The sequence below is a fragment of the Hyperolius riggenbachi genome, chromosome 1, assembly GCF_040937935.1.
Source record: "Hyperolius riggenbachi isolate aHypRig1 chromosome 1, aHypRig1.pri, whole genome shotgun sequence".
NCBI lineage: Eukaryota > Metazoa > Chordata > Amphibia > Anura > Hyperoliidae > Hyperolius > Hyperolius riggenbachi.
This window is the reverse complement of record NC_090646.1, coordinates 405,130,671-405,152,141: the sequence shown is the minus strand read 5'-3', so window position 1 is coordinate 405,152,141 and position 21,471 is coordinate 405,130,671. Positions and strand designations below refer to the sequence as shown.

The window sequence follows — 21,471 nt, the reverse complement described above, 5'->3', positions numbered from 1 at the left end:
GGGAACGCATCACAGCACGGTGAACTTTGCCAAAGCACATATTATAAAATTCTAAAAGGAAAGGTCTGATAACAGTCAGAAAAAGGACAATTTGTAGCGAGAGAAATATGAAGGCTTCCATATTTATTCCTTTTTAAAAATGATACTTATGGTGTTATGATCCGCTTCAGTCAATTAAAATATTGGGAACAAACATGCAGCCACAGAATTCAAACTTAAATGACACCTGAACTTAGTGAGAGGCATATGGCGGATGCCATATTTATTTTCTTTTAAACAACACCAGTTGCCTGGCTGTCCTGCTGAACTTTCTGGCCTCCGCAGTTTCGGATTAACACACCTGACACAAGCATGCAACGAATCCAGTCAGACTTCAGTCAAAAACATCTGATGTGCCTACTTGTTCAGGGTCTATGGCTAAAAGTATTAGAGGCAAAGCATCAGCAGGACAGCCAGGCAATTTGCATTAATAAATATGGCAGCTTCTAAATCCCTCTTCAGTTGTCCTTTACAGTAAACCTGTGACGGATTAAATGAAAGCATCTACTGTGCAGGTGCAGAACCGTCCCTATCACAGGAGCACAACAGGGGAGCTCGCATGAAGGACAGAACGCGACTCAGGGCGACAACAAGAGAGCCCATGGCCTGAAGGGGCTGGAGGAAGCCCCAGGTAAGTAGAAATGCTTTCATTTAATTTGTCTCAAGTACACTTTGTCAGGAAGCCTGAACTACATGTTCACTTATGGTCAGTATAAGAGGTGAAGCATCAACATGAAACCCAGGCAAGTAGCACTTGAATGGAGAGGAATAAAGAAGACACCATTATTTCCTACTTTTTTTTTTTTAACCCCCCCGGCAGTGTTCCCGAGCTGAGCTCGGGCTGAGTGACCGGTGCTTAGAACGGTAAGCCCGAGCTCAGCTCGGGTTGCCTGTAACCGCTGTGTGCACTGTTTTCCTGTGTCCCGCGTGCGATCAGAGCTGGCCAGCAGGACCCAGGCTTCTCTCCCCGGCCATCAGGATCCCCGGCCATCGAGAGAGAGAGAGAGAGGGGGATGCCTGTTTGTACTGTATATGTAGGGAGTTTAGCCTGTCTAATTCCTCATTTGTCTCTAATCACAATGTAATTTGATCTCTCCCCTGTGTCATCTGGCTGCCATGGTACTGATGGCAGATAAGCTCATTTAAAAGCACAGGATGTTAACAATATAGCAATTTGGTTCCCAACTGCTTCTGAGCTAAGTTCTTCTGCCTTACTGTGTCTGCCGCCTGCACCCACCTCTGCCTGGATTTTGACTACTCTCTGCCTGCCGCCTGAGAATAATAGCAAAGAAAATAAAGTCCAAAAATAATCGTGCTTCTACTGCCCCGATTGTGATGTCACCCTCTGTGCCATTCCCTGTTTAAAAATATACCACACATGGAGGTGTATTAGGTAAATATGTACATACGGTATAGTCTGGTGCCTTATTTGTACAGTTTCATAATTTTTTTAAGCTTCATAAATTTAATAATTTCAACAATTTTGTGTTCCAGTCTTTTATTTATACACAAAATGTCTACCAAGCCTTTATTCTGATATGTTTTGGTGAGATATGACTTAAGAATTGGAGGCCTAAAATTCTTGGGAAAATGTACCACTTTTAGACCCATAAATCCAGACAGAAATGCGTCGCCAGGGAGGTTAAAAAAAAAATGTTTGACTGTTGTGCTGATCCACTGCTGCTAATGCCTTTTTAAGTGCTGACCCACAATGAATACACACATCAGGTATTCTGGCTCACGCTGTCTCAGCTGTATGTTGCAGTTGTGATTCCGACATTTCTGAACCAAAAGATCAGCACAACAGCAAAACAAATGGGATATTTTAACTGTGATAGCTGTATGGCAGCGTTCATATTCGCCTCACTTTAAGATTATTTTAATTGGTGATGACCTCCAAATTTTCCTACCTTTTCAAAAAGGAGACATGCTGTCCTTTTTCTGAACTATGCCTTGTGTGGTTTAAAAAGTCATGAAATTGCTTTGTTTTATTATAAGTGGGAATTTGGATGTAATTAGGAAACCCAATAACAGGCAACAATTCCTTTAACTGCTTAGCAGACCAAAAAAACAATTTAAATTCTGCCTTCATTGTTCTTTATGGGCAATAGTAAAATAATAGAATCCAGGGATCAGGTCTGATTTGGGAGAGGAAATTAAAGACCTTCTGTCAAAGTCCTTCTACAATTCAGCCAAATGTAACACTCATTTATCGTTGTCCAGAACATCCTAAATGAATCGCACAACGATGTCAGGGGACATCTGTAATGAGATTAGATTTTTGCCCGAGGCAATCACAAGTGATTGTCTCAGCCAAGGAAAATCTAGCAAGCTGTATGTAATTTCAGTCCCCTGATCCTTTTATTTCATCTGGATAGAATCTACATAACTGAAAAGAGGGACTTCTTTCTACCTGCATATTTTCACAGGTTTTTTTTGCCATGGTGACTTCAGTGCACCCATGGTGCTATGAAGCTTAACTGTTCTGTGACCTAATTTTAGTATGAGACCTTTGTCTGTCTAGGTGGTCTCACCTTATTACAAAACTGCTTACTTTTAGATGCAGTCTCCTTTCTCTGTTTTCCCTGCATTTTCCCCCTTCAAATCTTCTCTAATTTTTGAATACATCCTTGAGGGATGTAATGAGCAAAGCTGTCAAATCACTACACAGGCATAGTACCAATGAGTTCCCTCAAATAGTAGTTTTCTATCTCATTTATATTATGGTTGAAGGGCAGTAGCCAGATTTTGTGTTATTAGCCATCTTCAAGAAATGCTGTAGAGCAGTGGTCCCCAATCTTTTTTTGACCCAAGGACCGCTTCAGCATCAGGCAATTTTTCCAAGGACCAGGCGGATGCGGGGGATGGGGTGTTATTGCGCGGGGGGAGGGAGTGTCCGGGCTTATTCTACTGGCAGGGTCATTATATAAAGAAGTCCTAGGAACACCAGCCCTACCTAACCACTATCTGCATCGCCCTCAGCACTTTGGAAAAGTACATTTGGTGTGTCAGGTGGTGTGAAGGGGGGTACTGCCTGGGCTACCTTATCTACTAGCAGTCATTTCCTACCCTAATCTGCCTCCCCTCACTTTTACCCTTCCCTCCACCTCACAGCCCCTTTACCCTCCTCCCCACACTCAGTTCACCCATTCCTCCTCTCTACACTCACTTCACACTTCCCTCCTCCCCACACTCACTTTTACCCTTCTTCTTCCCACACTAAGCTTCCAGCATCAGCTGCTCACCTCTGTCCAGACTGAATTCTGTGGCTGGCAAGAGACCAGAGCATCCCAGTCATCCTCACTGCTGCCACCTGGTGTCCGTACAAACGGAAAGCATGCTGCATTACAAATAACAGACACTAGGTGGCAGCAGTAACAATGGCTGCAGACGGCTCTTCTCTAGCTTCCGGCAAACTTCAGTGACACTTCTCTCTGCACTGTGATGAGTCATGACAGACTGCACAGCCCAGCTGAGAGCAGCCTGCGGCCCAGGGGTTGGGGACCCCTGCTGTAGAGTATAGTTTTGCCTTAAAGTGCACCTGAAGTGACATGAGGAGATAAACTTTTACACATATAGTACTAGCCCTAGTTGAAAGCTTGTTAAATTCAGTTTCCTGACTAATAGAAGCTTAAAGGTTGATACCTGTTGTGCAGAAGGGAGATAATAAGGCTTTGCAGCAGGAAAATTCAAAAGATCATTGCAATGTGTGGATTCTAAAATATAGCTGTGACAGTCTGATGTAATCTTGCTGTAAAAATGACTTTTTTTTTTAATTACTGATGTTCTATTTATCATTTATACTACACATACAAGTCATTATGGCATAAGTTTATTTTCACTTCAGGTTCACTTTAATAAAACAAGTGCGTATGAATTCTTTTGGCCCTTTTCGTAAAAACCTAGTAGTGGTTCTCCTGATCAAGTGTAATCACCACTTGCAAGGGAAAACTATTTCTCGCTTCATTCTCTTTGATGATACTCTGTACTCTAATCTGTGAATGCAATATGCAAAGATTTCTGGCCTAATCTGTAAATGCAGTATGCAAGATGTCTGGCCTTCCATCACAAAATCAGCTATTATATGGAGTAAGCCAATTTTGGCTGATCAAAGTATTAACAAGTAAAATGTGCAGTGTATAACTGAATAATAATAATTCTGGTTTAGGACCATAGGTGTTTATTTTTCAATTGAAAACCTAATAAAAGGAAAACAAGACGTGACTTTCCACTTTGGCACTATAGAAACCCCTTTTCAAAATACACATTTCCATAAACAAGATTTGATCTAAAGTGCTTCAATCTGTGATTCTATGTCTAAAACCCTCCCTTACATGTAAAATAAAAAATGATGCATTATGATAGCCTGTAAAATAATTATAGTGATTTTATGCTGCCGAATTCCTGCTTCCTAAAGCAATAAAAAAGTCATCCTTGCAGTTAGTAGTGAATTGATTCCAGATATTTATTGATCTATTACTTGCACTTTTTGTGTTTTTTCTCACATCAAACAGCATTTTTTTGTACCTTTCAGATATTTAGCGTTTTCGGCTTCTCAGCACTTTATATTTTATCCAGTATTTAAAGTCTGTCAGTTTGTCATCTGCAGCAAAGCTCTCTCATGTTTTGGTGCTTTTCGTTGACTAGACATTTTTGCTGTATTTCTTACTCGTTTCTTACTCGTTTTTAGATTAGAGCAGTTAAATCTATTAGAGAGCTCCATGATGTTACTTTGGAATTAGCTGTAAACATGTGTAGCATTTATCACATACCTTTGTTACACTTGTTTGGCAAAAGTTATAGCAGCTATAAAAAAATGTTTAGTTTTCCTCAAATGTCTTCTCTAGTCCTGTGATGCCCAACATGGGTCACAGGAAGTGTATCCCTCCCTGCAGTACTTAGGCTGGGTTCACTCTGCACATGATGCACAACGGTGCATTTTCAGCGTATCCACTTAGGATACACTATGGTCTGTTGCCTCATTCACATACGCATGGTTCTTTTTGTCTGCTGCCACCAGTCAAGTCTACCTGCTGTTATCTCTTTCAATTCCAACACCATTGCTGCCACCAGCACTCGGGTCTACTGCAGGTGAGAAGCACTGTTATACAGTTCGTAGTCCCAGTAGAAGAATTATGGAGCTCCTGATCACCATTGCAATCCGATTATTTTTGGGGCACTAAAAAGAAAAGTAGTGGTCAAACCGCCACGGTTTTCCTCAAAAGCGCTGGATAAACTCATATTAACTGTGCCTCCATTTTTACTTGTAAAAATGGTCGATTTAATTCCAAACTGAGGGGACCTTTACTCCCTTAATGTTGTTCCCACTGGCAAGCTGGCTCACACATTAGCCCCACTGCTACTTGTTGTTCTCTGGTCAGTCCCAGCGTCATGCCTTCATGCTTCATGCCAGCTTTATATTGACATTGGAGAGTTGGACTCACAACAAAGCTTCAAAAGATTTTGGCAGCAGAAGATTAAAAGAACGGGACCTGGAAAAGTCCAAGAACACATAGGCAGGCAGCTGCTGAAAAAATAGAATCATGGGTAGTAGTGTTCCTCTTACTTTCTGTTGTCAGGAGGGGATGCTTGGGAGAACAAATGGCAGAGGAAATAAAGGGGGGTGCTCTTCTGTGAATTCAGCACTTGAATATCTATATTTATATGGGAGACGTCAGTATCTTTGTGACCAGTCAGAGGTAGGTGCATGGTCTGTATAGAAACCAGTACCAAGCATTCTTTATACAATTAAACTACATTGCTACTGTGATAGTATGGGGAAGAAACCAGTGTATTTATAAAAATTTTTGGTGGACAAGAGCTTTAAGGGTGCTTTCACATTGATTTGGTGCATTGTAACGGACACTGTTTTGTGCCTGTTACTTTCGAAGTCCTATTTCACATCAGTTGCAATGTGATGCAACTGATTCCGTGGTTAGAACACAGAACAGTAACAATGCAAGTCAATGAAGGTGCTTATTGGTCAGTTGCTTATTTGCCTGTGTTACATCATCAAATGCCACCACAAATTTTGTTTTTTGTTTCTTTTTGTGCACATTGTAACGCAACACAATGCAAGGCCCCATTGTGAAACTTGCCTTAAAGAGAATCTGTATTGATAAAATTGCACAAAAGTTAACATACCAGTGCGTTAGGGGACATCTCCTATTACCCTCTGTCACAATTTTGCCGCTCCCCGCCGCATTAAAAGTGGTTAAAAACAGTTTTAGAAAGTTTGTTTGTAAACAAACAAAATGGCCACCAAAACAGGAAGTAGGTTGATGTACACATAGAAAATACATCCATACACAAGCAGGCTGTATACAGCCTTCCTTTTTAATCTCAAGAGATCATTTATGTGTTTCTTTCCCTCTGCAGCTATCTTCCACTGAAGTGTCAGGCTGTTTCTTCCTGCAGAGTGCAGACAGCTCTGCCTGTATGTAATTCCTCAGTATATGAAAGCCAGCCAGCTCAGAGGAGGATTTATCCAGCTTGTAAAAGATAATAGAGCAGAGAGAAGATGCACTAATCTAAATAATACACAGGCAGTGTGCAGAGAGGGGCCTGGAGGGGGAGATGCATCACAGAACCACAACACTGAAGAACTTGGCAGCCTTCCAGACACAGGCTGACAAGTCTGACAAGAGAGAGATAAGTTGATTTATTACAGAGATGGTGATAGTAGAACGTGCTGCAGTAAGCCAGAACACATTAGAATAGCTTTTGGAACTTGTAGGATGGAAGAAAACCGGATGAAATGTTTGTTACAGAGTCTCTTTAAGCCTGGTTACATCTTCAGTTTAGATTAGCCAATGATTGGCCAGTTTGACCACCTCATGTAGCATGAGAGTCAACAGATTTTGAAATACTATGAACAGATTGTGTAGGTAGGCTCTCTTACTGTGTAGAGGTGGTAAAATTGGTCAGCGATTGGCCAATCAAAATTGGATGTGTGTAAGCTTCAGTCATGTCAGATCTCAGATTACCTGTTGTATATGCTTATGAACCTGCCATCATATAATTTCTTTGCTTGGCCTTCTGGAAAGGCCCTTTTATTGGGACATTCTGCATAATAGCAGGCTTTCTTCACAGTGTTTTGAGGCAGCAGAGAACAGGCATTTTTTTTAGACTATAGATAATGTCTAAACAGAGGTTGGTCTACAGCATCATTTTAAAACTGGGAATCTAGAGTTCAGCTTTATGTTTTCATGTTTTGCCTTTTCATTCAGGTTGCTTCAATAAAGAGGCGTAATTTCCTTTATTTGCTTTCTTTGTGGGATGGAGCAGCAGAGTTGCCTGTTTTGACCTTTATCTTTTTGCTTTTGTTGGAAATTTGAAGTGAATCTTTTAATGTGCCTCATAGGAAGCTTTCATCTTGCTCATTGCTCTACCAGCTTTTATTGTTCTGTCATAGTCATTAATAGGATGCTCCATGCTTTTACCTTTGCTTTTCTTAACTACAAAGTATTGGTTGTCAGACACGGCGAAGCTTCACATTTTCTATGTATCAGTGAAAGCAGTGGTACTTTGTCATGCTTGCTAATTCCTTTAAATTGATACTTGCAAGGTTTATATTTGAAGCTCATGGTAATTACGGTGTAATGACAAGATCAGAGAAGGGGAGGCTTAAAGGAATACTACACTCTTCAGCCATTTATTAAAATTGAGAATACACTGTATAGCCTATGGGTTCTGCCATTAGTGACCCATTTTATTTTTCTTACTATTCCTACACTATAAATAGCTAGTGCCTTAACCTGTTCGCTTCTAGCTTGCCTTAAAGTGAAATTATACGTTTTTGTTGCAGAAAAATTAAATGCTTTTAGTTTGGCTATGTATATTTTGACATAATTAATTACCTATTATTTCTGCTAGATTTGAGGGGTTTTTTATGTGCGTACAAAAAAAAAAAATACTCCACAGCATTTTTAATAGACACTGCATTATCAAAAATTTGCTGCCAACCAGTGAATGAATGGCGAAATTAAAAGCAACTCCTGGTCTGTAAAGCTAATGATCCCTACAGCAACCTGGGAGAGCTGGCTCCAGAGTGCTGTCTGTTGCCAAGGCTGCATAGAAGAGCATTTTGTACTTACGCTCAATTTGAAGATTCCAAGTTGGCTGCAGATTGAAATTAAAAGATAATTAAATGATATTAAAATCCTAAAAGCACAAGTGACCTCTCCCTATAAAGTACACCTGCGGGCCAAATGTTTTTTAAAAATCTATACCGATATTTTACTATGAGCTAACTTAACCCTTCTCTCACACAGAACCCTCCCTCTAACGATGCCTAACCCTTAACCCTCCCTTGGTGGTGCCCAACCATTAACCCGCACCCTGTGGTGTCTAACCCCATAAACCTTCTCCCTGCTGCAAAACCATCACGATCATCATTGGTCATCTGGGCCCTATGTGATTTGCATATGTAGCTTCCTATTGCCGTTATATGACTTTCCCTATGATTTTTGTATTGAAACTTCCAATTGCCGTTATGAAATATTGAGCACCCTTATTATACTTTGGGTGCCACAGAAGCCGCTAATAACATTGTGCTCTATGCTGCCCCATTTTTAACCATTTGCTGTATGCGCACTTTTTACCTGCTGCGGGAGTTAACTGGGCATGCATGGTTCCTATGTTTGCATACACACATTCAATTTGCCAATAACTGGCCAATTTTACCACTGTGTATGCAAATTGTGTATGCAAACTGTGTACCACAGTGTATGATGGCTAATAAAATCTGAATACTATGAACATATTATGTAGATAAGCACTTCTGCTACTTGAAAGTGGTAAAATTGGCCAATTTTACCTCTTCCATGTAGTATGAGACTTTATCCGTACAATATTTTTATAGTATTAAAAATCAATTGACCCTCTTGCTAAATTACGGAGGCCAAATTGGTTAGTCATTGGTCAATAACATTTCAATGTGTTTACCAGACTTTAGGGCGGCTAGCTCACACTGCAAGAACTTTTACTAAACATGTGTGATTTTAAAAGCTCTTGCTAATGTAATGCTATGAGTTTGTTCTCACCTGAATGATTTTGTAAAAATCACCCAAAGCATTGCATTAGGACTTGTTCACACTACAAGAGCTTTTCTAAGCACTTTGTGACTTTAAAAGCTTTTGCTAATGTTATCCTGTGTGAGTGTTCACATTGGAGCGATGTGATTTTGAAAAAATTCCCCATAGCATTGCATTAGTAAGGGCTAGTTCGCACTGGGCGCTTTGGTAGTGTTTTGCTGATTGCCGGTGATTAGCAAAAAGCTGGTTTTTCTCTGTACAGGAAAGCGATTTAGGAGTGACTGCATTTTGTGATTCTTGTTTGCAAGGAAAATTCTATTAAAATCAATGTATGCAGAGAAACAAAATGAGGAATCTCTCCTCAGGGCAGACGGAGGAGAGAGTGACTTTGAGGGTACCTCAAAAAACTGGACTCTGTCTTTGTGTACACATCGGTCTTTGGTACTGGTACTGGTACTGGTACTGGTACCGGTACCAGTACCAGTGTGTATGAGGTGTGAATGGTTTGCTGGGCTATGTGAGGGGCGCTCTGTAGGTCAATTTTGTTTTAATTATTTTTAGGGTGGTTGCGGTTTTTGCATACAATTTGATACAATATAGGTTTTTTGATATTTGGTACCCCCCTGGGCTGTTGCAGTTTTGAATTTGTGTTTTGTGATTCTATAACATTGAAATGCAATCACTCAAAAATCACTCCAAAAATGCTGCATGCACAATAAGCAAATCGTGAATCACTGGCGATCGCTACAGTGTGTGAACACTACCATTGACTTGCATTAGCAGCAGCATTTTGCTGATCGCCAGTGATAAGCAAAACGCTGAAAAATCGCCCAGTGTGAACTATGCCTAAGAGCTTTTAAAATTTTTAGCGCTTAAAAAGCTCTTGTAGTGTGAATCAGCCCTTATAAAAAATCTTTTCAAATCACTAGCGCTAAAAAAGCTCTTGCTGTTTGAATTAAGCCTTACTTTTCTACACTGTATGTTACTTTTCTGTCTTTGTTACTGTTGGAGTGTTCTAGCGACTTTTTTTTAAAGACCGGAAGTAAAGGGAATATTTCTGTTTACAAAGTTCTTTTTATTAATACAGTGTATGTGAATTTGTATTTTTAGTTAACATAGTTGATATGCTTTGAAAGTTAGAACTGAAAACAAATAGTAGATTGGCTGTTTTTAAATGGTTACTTCGATTTATTTTTTAGAACAAAACCAATATAACAAGCTGCTGCAATCTGAAGAAAAATACTTCTTAAGATTATTATGTGGGTTTGTGTGTTGGAAGCTATAAGCAAATACAAACCAAACAAATTGTATTTTTTTCCTTAGTATCAACCGACTTAAGAGCCAAAGTAATTGAAGATGGCCAGTTATAAAATCCAAAACAGAATTTGTTTCCTCTTCTGAACTTTAAAAATTCCTGTTATTTATTCAAGCTTGATCTTTTACTAACAGAATCATTATATGCACTTTAGCCCATGGATATCCGTTTCCGAGACACACACACATACGCGCACGCACACCCGACACAATTCTAACATTTAGGCTCTGTGCTTAACTACAATAGATTTGACATGAAATGAACGCAATGTGCTTTAAAGGACAGATCCAAGGAGAAGCAACAAGATCTACTTACCTGGTGCTTCCTCCAGCCCCTGACAGCCTCTCTGTCCCTCGCCGCAGCTTTGATGTCCCAGGGTCTCCTCTGTTGCAGATGCCAACCTCGCTAGGTTGGCATCTTCAGCTATACTGCTCGCACAGTACTTCTGCACCTGCGCAGAATGCTCCAGGTCATGTGAGCGTGCGTGTGCGCAGCCATGCGATCGTGCAGGTGCAGAAGATGCCTGCCTGCAACGGAGAAGAGCCCGGGACACCTGAGCTGCGACAAGGGACCGATAGGCTGTCAGGGGCTGAAGGAAGCCCCAGATAAGTAGATCTTGTTTTTTTTCTCCTTGGACCAGTCCTTTAACTGCAGACTGTCTGCTTTAATTTGAGGGTATTTACATCCAAATCCGGTGAACGGTGTAGGAATTACAACGGTTTGCATATGTGCCTCCCACTTGTTAAGGGAGCAAAAGTAATGGGACAGAATAATAATCATAAATCAAACTTTCACTTTTTAATACTTGGTTGCAACACCTTTGCAGTCAATTACAGCCTGAATTCTGGAATGCATAGAGATCACCAAGCACTGGGTTTCATCCCTGGTGATGCTCTGCCAGGCGTCTACTTGCAACTGTCTTCAGTTCCTGCATGTTCTTGGGACCTTTTCCCTTCAGTTTTGTCTTCAGCAAGTGAAATGCATGCTCAATTGGATTCAGGCCAGGTGATTGATTTGGCCATTGCATAACATTCCACTTCTTTCCCTTCAAAAAACTGATCTTAGAATGTAGTAGTAGAGGGTTTGGAAGAGGCACACCTTGCCATCTGTAGTTGCCAGTGCATAGCCAGGATGCAAAGCAACATCCAGGGCATTAAACAGAGTCCAAGGTTTGGCTAGCACACCAGGGTTATGTTGCAGAAATATTTATTCCTCAGTGCACGTGTCCGCATGGAATTTGACAATTGTTTCGGGGCCGTGGAGGGTCCCTTTCATCAGAAAGTGCAGACATACGTCTGATAAAGGGGACCCTCTGTGGCTTCGAAACAATTGTCAAATTCCGCCTTGACACATGCATTGAGGAATCAATATTTCTGCAAATGAACCCTGGTGTGTTAGGCCACATACACACATCAGACCATAGTCTTTTGAAAATGAAAGATCACAGACCAATTTTACCCCCTTCCATGTAGTATGAGAGCCATACCTACACATTCTATTCTATGGAGCTGAACTCCGCACCAGAAAAAAATCTTTGCAAGATGCTGCACACACAGATGCTGTACAGACACAAAAGATCAGTAACTGCAAAAGATCTGTTCCTGCAAATTGCATTCATTGTCTGATATCTGCAGATCATCATACACACCTTGTTTAACAGACATTCATCTGCAGATCAGACAATCATCTGCAGATCTGTAAATCCATCCTGGTGGATCTGATCTGCAGATGAATGTCTGGTAAACAAGGTGTGTATGATGATCTGCAGATATCATAGACTATGAATGCATTTTGCAGGAACGGATCTTTTGCAGGAACAGATCTTTTGCAGATACTGATCTTTTGAATATCTACAGCATCTGTGTGTGCAGCATCTTGCAAGGATTTCTGTCTGATGGGGAGTTCAGCTCCATAGAATAGACTGTGAAGGTATGGCTCGCATACTACATGGAAGGGGGTAAAATTGGTTTGTGATCTTTCATTTTCATAGACTATGGTCTGATGTGTGTATGAGCCTTAAAGGAGTTATCCGGGCATTCTAAAGAAAATAAAGGCTACTTACCAGGGGCTTCCTCCAGCCCCAAGCTCCCAGGACCTCCCTCGCCGCACCTCTGTGCGCAGCCGTTCGCTGTAGCTCCGTCCCGGTCCCCGGCGATGACGTCAGAGCGACCTCCAGGTTGCTCTGTACTGCGCCTGCGCGAGCGGCGCTGTCAATCACTGCCACGTGGGCCGGAGCGGACTGCGCAGGCGCAGAACTATTGCGCCTGCGCAGTCCGCTCCGGCCCACGTGGTGGTGATTGACAGCGCCGCTCGTGCAGGCGCAGTACAGAGCGACCTGGAGGTCGCTCTGACGTCATCGCCGGGGACCGGGACGGAGCTACGGCGAACGGCTGCGCGCAGAGGTGCGGCGAGGGAGGTCCTGGGAGCTTGGGGCTGGAGGAAGCCCCCGGTAAGTAGCCTTTATTTTCTTTAGAATGCCCGGATAACTCCTTTGTGTCCAGCATCTTGCAAAGATTTTATCTGATGGGGAGTGCAGCTCCATATAATAGACTGTGTAGAGTATGGCTCTCATACTACATGGAATGGGGTAAAATTGGTCTGTTATCTTGCCTTTTCCAAAGACTTTTATCTCAAGTGTGTATGCAGCATAAGCCAAACCTTTTGAATCCAGAATGCAGTAGGGTGCCATATATTGTTTGACACGCTTTGTAAAGCACTATTTAAAAATGTAAGTACTATTTGTGATCTGCACAGAATTTGTATTTCTTTCTTCCCATGTGCTTCTTGCTCTTTTAGAATTTGCGCTAAATTTTTTGTTGTTGTAAACCGGGCACAAAATCCAGTTTTATAATGTGGACCTATAAGGAAGAAGCAAACACACACTATGAAACATTGTAGCAAAAGGACTTCATTTTCCCTATTAATATATTTGTAAGCATAATGTATTTTTGTTTCCCCACAAACTTGCTAGTGCTGGAAGAGTTTTTAACTGGTTACCAATGTTGCCACCTACTTTTGCAGAAACTTTTATACTAATAGTAGTGTCTGTATTGAGTGTGTTATATGCCTTTTGGGCAATGTAGTGTATGACCACTTTTAAATGAAACACTGCATCATTTAATGTACACTTGCAGTATAAACATCAAGTGTAAAGCCAGCTTGAACCCAGCCGAGTATGTTCAGGTAGTAGGAAGACTGCTGAAAGAGGAATGTTTGGACAGACCTGGGCAAGAGGTAGGAGTCTGAGGAGGTTAATAGATTATTATTATTATTACTTAGTATTTATATAGCGCTGACATATTACGCAGCGCTGTACAGTGTATATATATTGTCTTGTCACTAACTGTCCCTCAAAGGAGCTCGCAATCTAATCCCTACAATTGCCATATGTCTATATTATGTAGTGTAATTACTGTAGTCTAGGGCCAGTATTAGGGGGAGCCAATTAACTTATCCGTATGTTTTTGGAATGTGGGAGGTAACCGGAGTGCCCGGAGGAAATCCACACAGACACGGAGAGAACATACAAATTATTTGCAGACAGTGCCTTGGCTGGGATTTGAACCAGGGACACAGTGCTGCAAGGCGAGAGAGCTAACCACTACGCCACCATGCAGATGTGAGGAAGACCGGAATACTTTTTTACAAAGTTTAAAAGTGGGCTGACATTATGGGTAGTGGAAGCCAAAGATGGAAGTGGAATCACTGCAGGTGATGCTGGAGAAAATGGAGCTGCAGCTGCTGGTGATAATGCATGTTGGGCAACTGACAGTAATCCTGGAGATGAGGAAGATGATGGAAACTGGGCAACCACTGGTAATTCAATCCACAGTACCAGCGCTCGATTTTCAATGGCAGCAATTATCCTAAGATGCTTGTGTCTTCAAACATATATACACTTTTAAATAGAAAACAATCACAAGAAACGCATCATAGTGCAGGCTGTATAAGACTTTGCTACCACCTATGTGCACCCTCTATCGCACATTAATAATCACAGAGAGTGTAAGCAAACGCCTCCACCAGGGTATCAGGTTCACCCCCCCCCCCTTGATTCCCTGCTCACCAGAGAGCTTCTTTATAGTAGGTATATCTCTCAACGCCTCTCCCTCTGCCAACTCAATGTTACCTCAGAACAATAGAGCTGATCATGTGTAAACCCGTTTTATTAAAACACACTATCCTAAACTGCATATGCGTACATCAAAGATTCTAGATAAAAAGCCCATCAATAGTCACTGTTTGCTTCCAGAATCGGTCCGGCCACGGCTGCTTGTAGTCTCCTTCCTGGTTCAGCGCGTCTCTCTAAGCTCCGCCCTACTGGTTTCGTCAGCATCGCTGACTCATCAGGGGCTCTTTTATTAACCACTGGTAATGCTTGAAGTAATTGGTGTCGGTGAGACGCTGGCACGTACTGATGGCAGGTCACATGATGCCGCTGTGGCCATAGCACTGGAAGCAGTGACTGAGAGTTAAACATGTCATTCTGCAACTGCTCACAACTCTGCAGGGGGGGGGGGGGGATATGGCCCATGAGCCATAGTTTGTTCAGCCCTATGATAAACTATGGGTCATAAAAAGCAAACCATTTAGAGAACTAGAGCTGAATAAAAGAAAAAGATTTATACATACATGGGGCTTCCTGCAGCCCCATCCGCTCCCATCATTCCCATGCCACCATCCTCCACTGCAGCTTCTGTATCGGGTCCCGTCACTTCTGTCAGTTGGGGCCAGTCTGACGTAAGAGAAGTGTGGTCTTTGCGTATCTCTCCAGCGACCGCTGGAGAGCTTATGTAGAGGGCGCACTTCTCCTGCGTAGACGGGCCCCGAATGGCTGAAGTGACGGGACCCAATACAGGAGCTGCAGACAGTGGAGGGTGGGAGTGATCCAAGCGTATGGGGCTTGAGGAAGCCCCAGGTATGTATAAATATTTCTTTTATTCAGCTCTAGTACACTTTAAGTAAGCCAACCCTTAATGTATACATCAAACATGTGTGAATGCATGCATTTTGAAGTAATAGGCATATTTACCACATTATATCTTCCTTATGACTTATTTTCTATAGTTGTAACCTGTTTGTTTTTTGAATGGAGCAGTGATGTTGTCTTGCTTGTGATGTCAGCAGTGTAGACAACACTTCAGGAAGAATCCTGTGCATTTTTTCTCTCTACAAAGTGATCCAGCCTCATTATCTAATGTATATGTTACGGCCAGAACCCGAAGTTTGGCCACTTCTCGTTCTGGCTGGCCACTTCGGGTTCTGGCTGGCCAATGTGTGAAGTGGCCGCTGCGCTGCCGCGAATGTGAGAAATGGAATGATTCCTGTAACATTAATGTATCTTTTGGCCGTCTCGCTGCGGCCACATTTATCACAACTTAGTTAATTTAACGAAATGAAGCCGGCAGCAATGTAACAGAAAAAGCCGCCGGCTTTTGCACTGCCTCTCTCTCCTTACCCCGCCTCTCTTTCCTATGGGCAGCCGGCAGGGACACGCGTGTCCCCCCCAGAGTCGTTAGTTGCGTCAGGGAATCCTGCCGTCCTTGCACAGCGGGTGCTGGCAGAAGCAATGTCTGCAGCCTCCCCGCTCTGCTTCCCCTGCCGCGACGAACGACTCTCGGGGACACACGTGTCCCCGCCGGCTGCCCATAGGAGAGAGAGAGAGGCAGAGCAAAAGCCGGCGGCTTCATCTGCTACATTGCCGCCGGCTTCATTTCATTAAATTAACTTGTGATAAATTTGGCCGCAGCAAGACGGCCAGAAGATACATTGTTACAGAAATCATTCCATTTCTCACATTGGCTGCAGCGCAGCGGTCACTTCGCACATTGGCCGGCCAGAACCCGAAGTGGCCGGCTAGAACGAGAAGTGGCCAAACTTCGTGTTCTGGCCGTAACATATACATATTTTGTTCCTTAAACAGGAGCACAATCCTCTAACCTCAGTGTTTAGAGAAGTGATAAGTAGCAGTATAAAATTCCTGTGGCCAGTCAGTGGCTGTACATCCTAAATAGCTAGTCTCTTATTTTGTGCAAGGTTTTTACACCAGTGGCTAGCTCAGGCATGGGCAAATTAGGCCCTCCAGCTGTTACGGAACTACAAGTACCACTATGCATTTGCCTTTGAGTCATGACTGTGGCTGTCAGACTCCTGTAATGCATTGTGGGACTTGTAGTTCGCTAACATTTGGAGGGCCAAGTTTGTCCATGCCTGGGCTAGCTAATGTAAGGTAAACTTTAATATCACTTTCAAAATATCTTAAGTCGCAATTAAAATAATGTTTAAGTCCCTTTGCCGGCCAGCTACTTTTGTATCATGTTTAGCACTATGGGGGCTTTTTTAAAAAAGATTTTTGCAAATAATATTATTTGCAAAAACACAAATTGTAACACCATGCACCAAAGTAGTTGGCATGGTAAAACGTTAAATATGCTTTGTTTCTTTTTCCTTTTATCTGCTCCCTTTCCATCTGTTAGGTTAAAGAGTGAAACTGTTGGCAACAGATGATACCACAACTGGCTTCACTTTCCTTCTGAATGTTAGCTAACATGCTTACCCAGCTAGAAATCAGTCTGTGTTAACCACAAAGCACACAATGTGCTGCTGAAGTGGTCAGGCTTGGAAAAGTGGTGACTTGGAAAAATGAATTGGAATTGGTCAGTAGTCAGCTGAGCTAAGCAGCTGAGTAATAGAATTCAGAACTAAAACCACTGTAACCTCATGCAACAAAAAATATATACACAGCTTTGGATCTCAGGAGAGCATAAACTGGCCCTAATAAAAGTATATACATTTTTATTAAGCAGCCATAATCATATTTAAAATGACAAATTGAAGTGTGTACAATAACTTAAACTTAACAAACAAGCAATAATCTTTACTAATGGCTGAATTATGAAGTCTGGTTGCCATGAGTTTCTGATTGTACACCTCATTATTGTACATTCTTCCTGTTTAGTGTATAAGCTTGTGGATTGCTTTGTTTACGCCATATTGCTCATATACTATACATGCATTAGTGTGTTTAAACATTTACTGTAACATGCTTGATTTGTAAAGAAAAGGTAATTCTAGTTAATTAATTGTATGTGTATTACTGATGGTTACTAGATCATTAGTAATATAGAATGGAGTCTCATGTTTTTCATTTTCAGATTTTAAAGATGGCTAAATAGCCATGACAGGCTGATGTAAAATCAGCTGTCATCAGCTGCAAAACAGAAGTTAAGACACTTCAAACTTTTTATCTTTTAAATGGTATCAGCAGTCTTTTTTTCAGCCAGAAAAGTTCTGGCCTTCTATTTGCTTTGCAGGGCATCGGTCTGTATTCAGCAAGCAGTTTGACGAGCTCATTTGAATAGATTACAGAACTAGTTTAACACTTGCAGTGCAGAACAATACAAATGGATTTCAAGCAATTTCTTAGCAGGACTAGTACTATTTGTTTATCTCATCTCTGTTCAGGAACATTTTAAAGCTGCAACAATTCTGTTAGAAAAAAAAAGTGATTCTGACTGTACAATGTTTACGTGAAAACTGTCGCAAGGAAAAAATTGACTTTCTCATCTCCACTTTTTAATTTATTTATCGAACTACTATTAATTCCCAGTACTTATTTTTACAAAAAATTATTGCAATTATTTTTCAATAGGGGTTTTCACATTAGTATGTTTCTGGTGCGGTGCATTCCATCAGGATAACGAGCTGCATACAGTGTGTTACTGGGATATGTGGGAGGTGCTGGGTGCGGTGCAAGCATAACCACCATATGCAACACTGTATAACTTTCCATCATTGTTGTGTTGCGATCCTACTTTTCTGGATGCGCAACGCAACGTATATACTGTGAAAGTAGCCTTACAGTTATCAAGCATTTTCTGTGGCGCTTAGACATTTTTGCCCACTGTTGGTTTTTGTGGATTGGCTTTTTCGATATTGGAGAGAGCATTATGTTGCCATTGTTTGAGACTTGGCTCCACAGCAAAAGGACTGTAAAATCATCAGAGAGCTGAAGAGAAAATGCTGCCTGCTCTGAGGGGGCAGGGTGGATCAGGTAACCGCCATCTCCACCGCTCCGTTGGCCTGCAAGGGCGCACTTTCACTTTTGTGACCTCTGGGGTCGCGATGCTGGAAAGCGAGAGAGATTTTCTCTCCGCTTACAGGGAGGCAGAGGAGCGTCAGGAGGCGCAGCTAAGGAGAGACAGCTGTCCAATGGGGAAAGCCTGCAAGAATGCCTCCAGTGGGCGTTTTGAGCAGAGAGTCCCTCTCCTCCCATTACCCTACAGAATAGCGACAATAATTGTCCCTAATTTTTTTTTGGGGGGGGCAGAGAGCGTGTGGGGAGGACATAAAGGCATGTCCTTCAGCAGGGAAAATGCTTCTGTGTGTCTCATCTGCCCCCTGCCGTCCCGCATCGGGCTCACTTTAAGTTACCTGGCGAAGCTCTGTATACAAATCCTATATTGAGTCTGTTCTTTTTTTTTTTTTTTTTTCCCACTGCATTAAAAAAAAAGAGATCAAAGAGAGAGAATAATTTAGTAAAATTAACATTTTCAATGTTTCCCATATTCTTTGTACATACAATTAATTCTGATATTTTAACCGTATTTTATGCAATTACTATACTAAATGGACAGTTATTTATAAATGTCCTGCTTCATCTAGTATCCCCTGAACATACTTTAACTGTACTAAACTACAAAATAAACGCAAGGAAGTCAGACATTTATATTCCTATTTCTGAAATCCATTTTAGAAGTGATTAGTTTATCATTTCCTTTTATAATATTATCTTTAATGACTATCACTTTCTCTCTGATCCCCATCTATTCTTATTTTCTGGGTCATAAACTCAGAAGTGATTTGAATGGAAATTGGTGATTTAAGAGAGTTACAGTGGGCGATCATGCATAGAGCATGAGTAAAACATGAAAGATTTTGTGCTGGAACGGGCAGTCTCAAAGTTTAATTTATTTCTGCAATATTGAATTCTTAAAGGAACTTTTGAATAGTAAACAACCAATAGAGTGTGTGCATAATGACTGAGACCCAAGCCTGGATTTCAGTTTGTACAGTTTCTCAAGATGACTGCTTGCCTAGGTAATTAAAATAGCATGTGCTTGAAACTCATTTGCATGGAGAGAACTAAATCCATAATTTCTATAGCTTATTAAGGAGTGTTGCTCCATTTGTATGAAATTGGGCGACTGGTGTGTAGGTGTCGTCAGAAAGAGGAGAAAGAGAGCTTTAAAATGATATCCATCAAGCCATAGTTATATTGTATTACACAGGACGACACTTTCCCCAGTGTCAGCAGCTCCATTCTGCTGAATGCAGCTGCTAACTTTGACAAAAAGTCGCCCTGTGTAATACAATATAACTATGGCTTGATGGATATCATTTTAAAGCTCTCTTTCTCCTCTTTCTGACGACACCTAAATCGTTGCCCTACACCTTTTAGTTTTCTCTATTTTCGCGATCGAAATCGCGGTCGCGGCAATTTCAATCGCGAAAATAGCGAAAACTAAAAGACGTAGGGTGGTGGTTTATATATCATTGGAAAGAGGAGAAAGAGAGCTTTAAAATGATATGCATCTTTCCATAGTTTCTGCGCTGCTCGGAGTCCCTTTAATTTTCCCCATCATTACCCTGTCTGCTAAAAGCTGCAGCATTAATGTGGAGCATCGTTATCCTTACTTCCCTAGTAATAGCAACGGTTCTGTACAGCATTCTTTCCTCCGTAGTGTCACCCACAGGATTCAGCTCAATTCTGATGGGGGAAACAAATAATGTGTATGCACCGAACGTTTTGTGAATACATCTCCAAGTTTCAAACTTGTAAAAGTTTTGCCTAACTAACAGAAATTTTGTTGAGTTAAATACATGCTTTGCATTCCACTAATTTGCATTGTGTGGGATTCACTATTTTTTATTTGTATAACTTTAGCAAAACAAATGTTTTGTTGTATCTGCCTTATACCACATTAGTGAATTTGTTGGTAGCATTTAAATCAAAACACCATTAATAAAGATTTTGCCTTTTTTGTAGAGTATTCAGAATGTGCTGGTGAAACAACTGAAGACATAGAACCTTGGGCTAAACCTCTTCTTCAGTTATGGCAAACCAAGGTGAAAAACTTTTCTGCTGAAAGAGAGTATAATGAATCTGTCTCCAAAATCAAGCCATACTGTGCGATATGCACTCTCTTTTTGCCTTACTACAAGGTAAGTAAAATGTACTTAAGTACTTCAATAAGAGTAAATGCCATGCTGGCATGCTAATTGGCAATTAAACAAACTGTACCTAGAGTATTGTAAAGACTTCAGATTGCTGGACCCTTTGAGGTATAAGGATGGACTAGGATAGGTCTATAGAATAGTAGAAGAAGGTGTCGGGGAAAAAAATCACCGCCTAAAAGGAAAAAAAAAAGTGGTAGACTTGCCTCCAAAGAAGAGCAAATTGAATGTAGGCTCCGTTAAATATATTTTTATTCAGTGACCATGTGTTTTGTTGGTTAGCATTCCAAGCACTGGAAATAGTGCATGCATGCAAATAAATCTCAAACAAACTGAGGGTAATGAACTTGGTAAGAATTGTGTATAAAAGTATATTGTGTAGAGATTGTTGATGACATATACTAAGTCATAAAAGTTGAACCCCCAGAGTTAATGACTGGTGCTCTTGGAAGCTAAACTACATGGCAAAATTATTTTTATTTTAAATTAATCCACTAAGGTTTAAATACCCAGATCCAAAACTCAGAAGGCAGGGGGAATAAGACACAGGAAGCCAGTGCAGTTTTGTTTCATGCGCAGAGTTACTATGCCACTGTATAAGTGTCTTTTACATTGTGAATGTGTCCTTTTGACTTGTAAATTAAATCATGCTAATGTGTGTTACTTTGTGCACATTGCAATTGCATCCTTTCAGTTTACTGTATTTGTTTTAGCAACTGTTACATGTGTTCGTTTCATACATTGTAATTGTGCGTATGAGAGGAATCGGCGGGGGAGACTTGGGCGCAGGATACAGCCGTAATATGGCTGATCCTGCTGCTGCAGAAGTCCCGGCCGTGTTAAATA

At 41.3% G+C, this 21,471-nt stretch overlaps 1 protein-coding gene across 4 annotated transcripts in view; it reads left to right on the top strand.

The window, feature by feature from the left end:
* The window catches only part of KDM4C (lysine demethylase 4C), a 490,901-nt gene that overhangs the window by 329,144 nt on the left and 140,286 nt on the right, over nt 1–21,471 (top strand). For all 4 annotated transcript variants that reach the window (XM_068235361.1, XM_068235390.1, XM_068235372.1 and 1 more), the window contains exon 13: nt 20,438–20,613. In XM_068235361.1, coding sequence (XP_068091462.1) covers nt 20,438–20,613 — 176 coding nt within the window. The remainder of the gene's footprint in view (nt 1–20,437; nt 20,614–21,471) is intronic.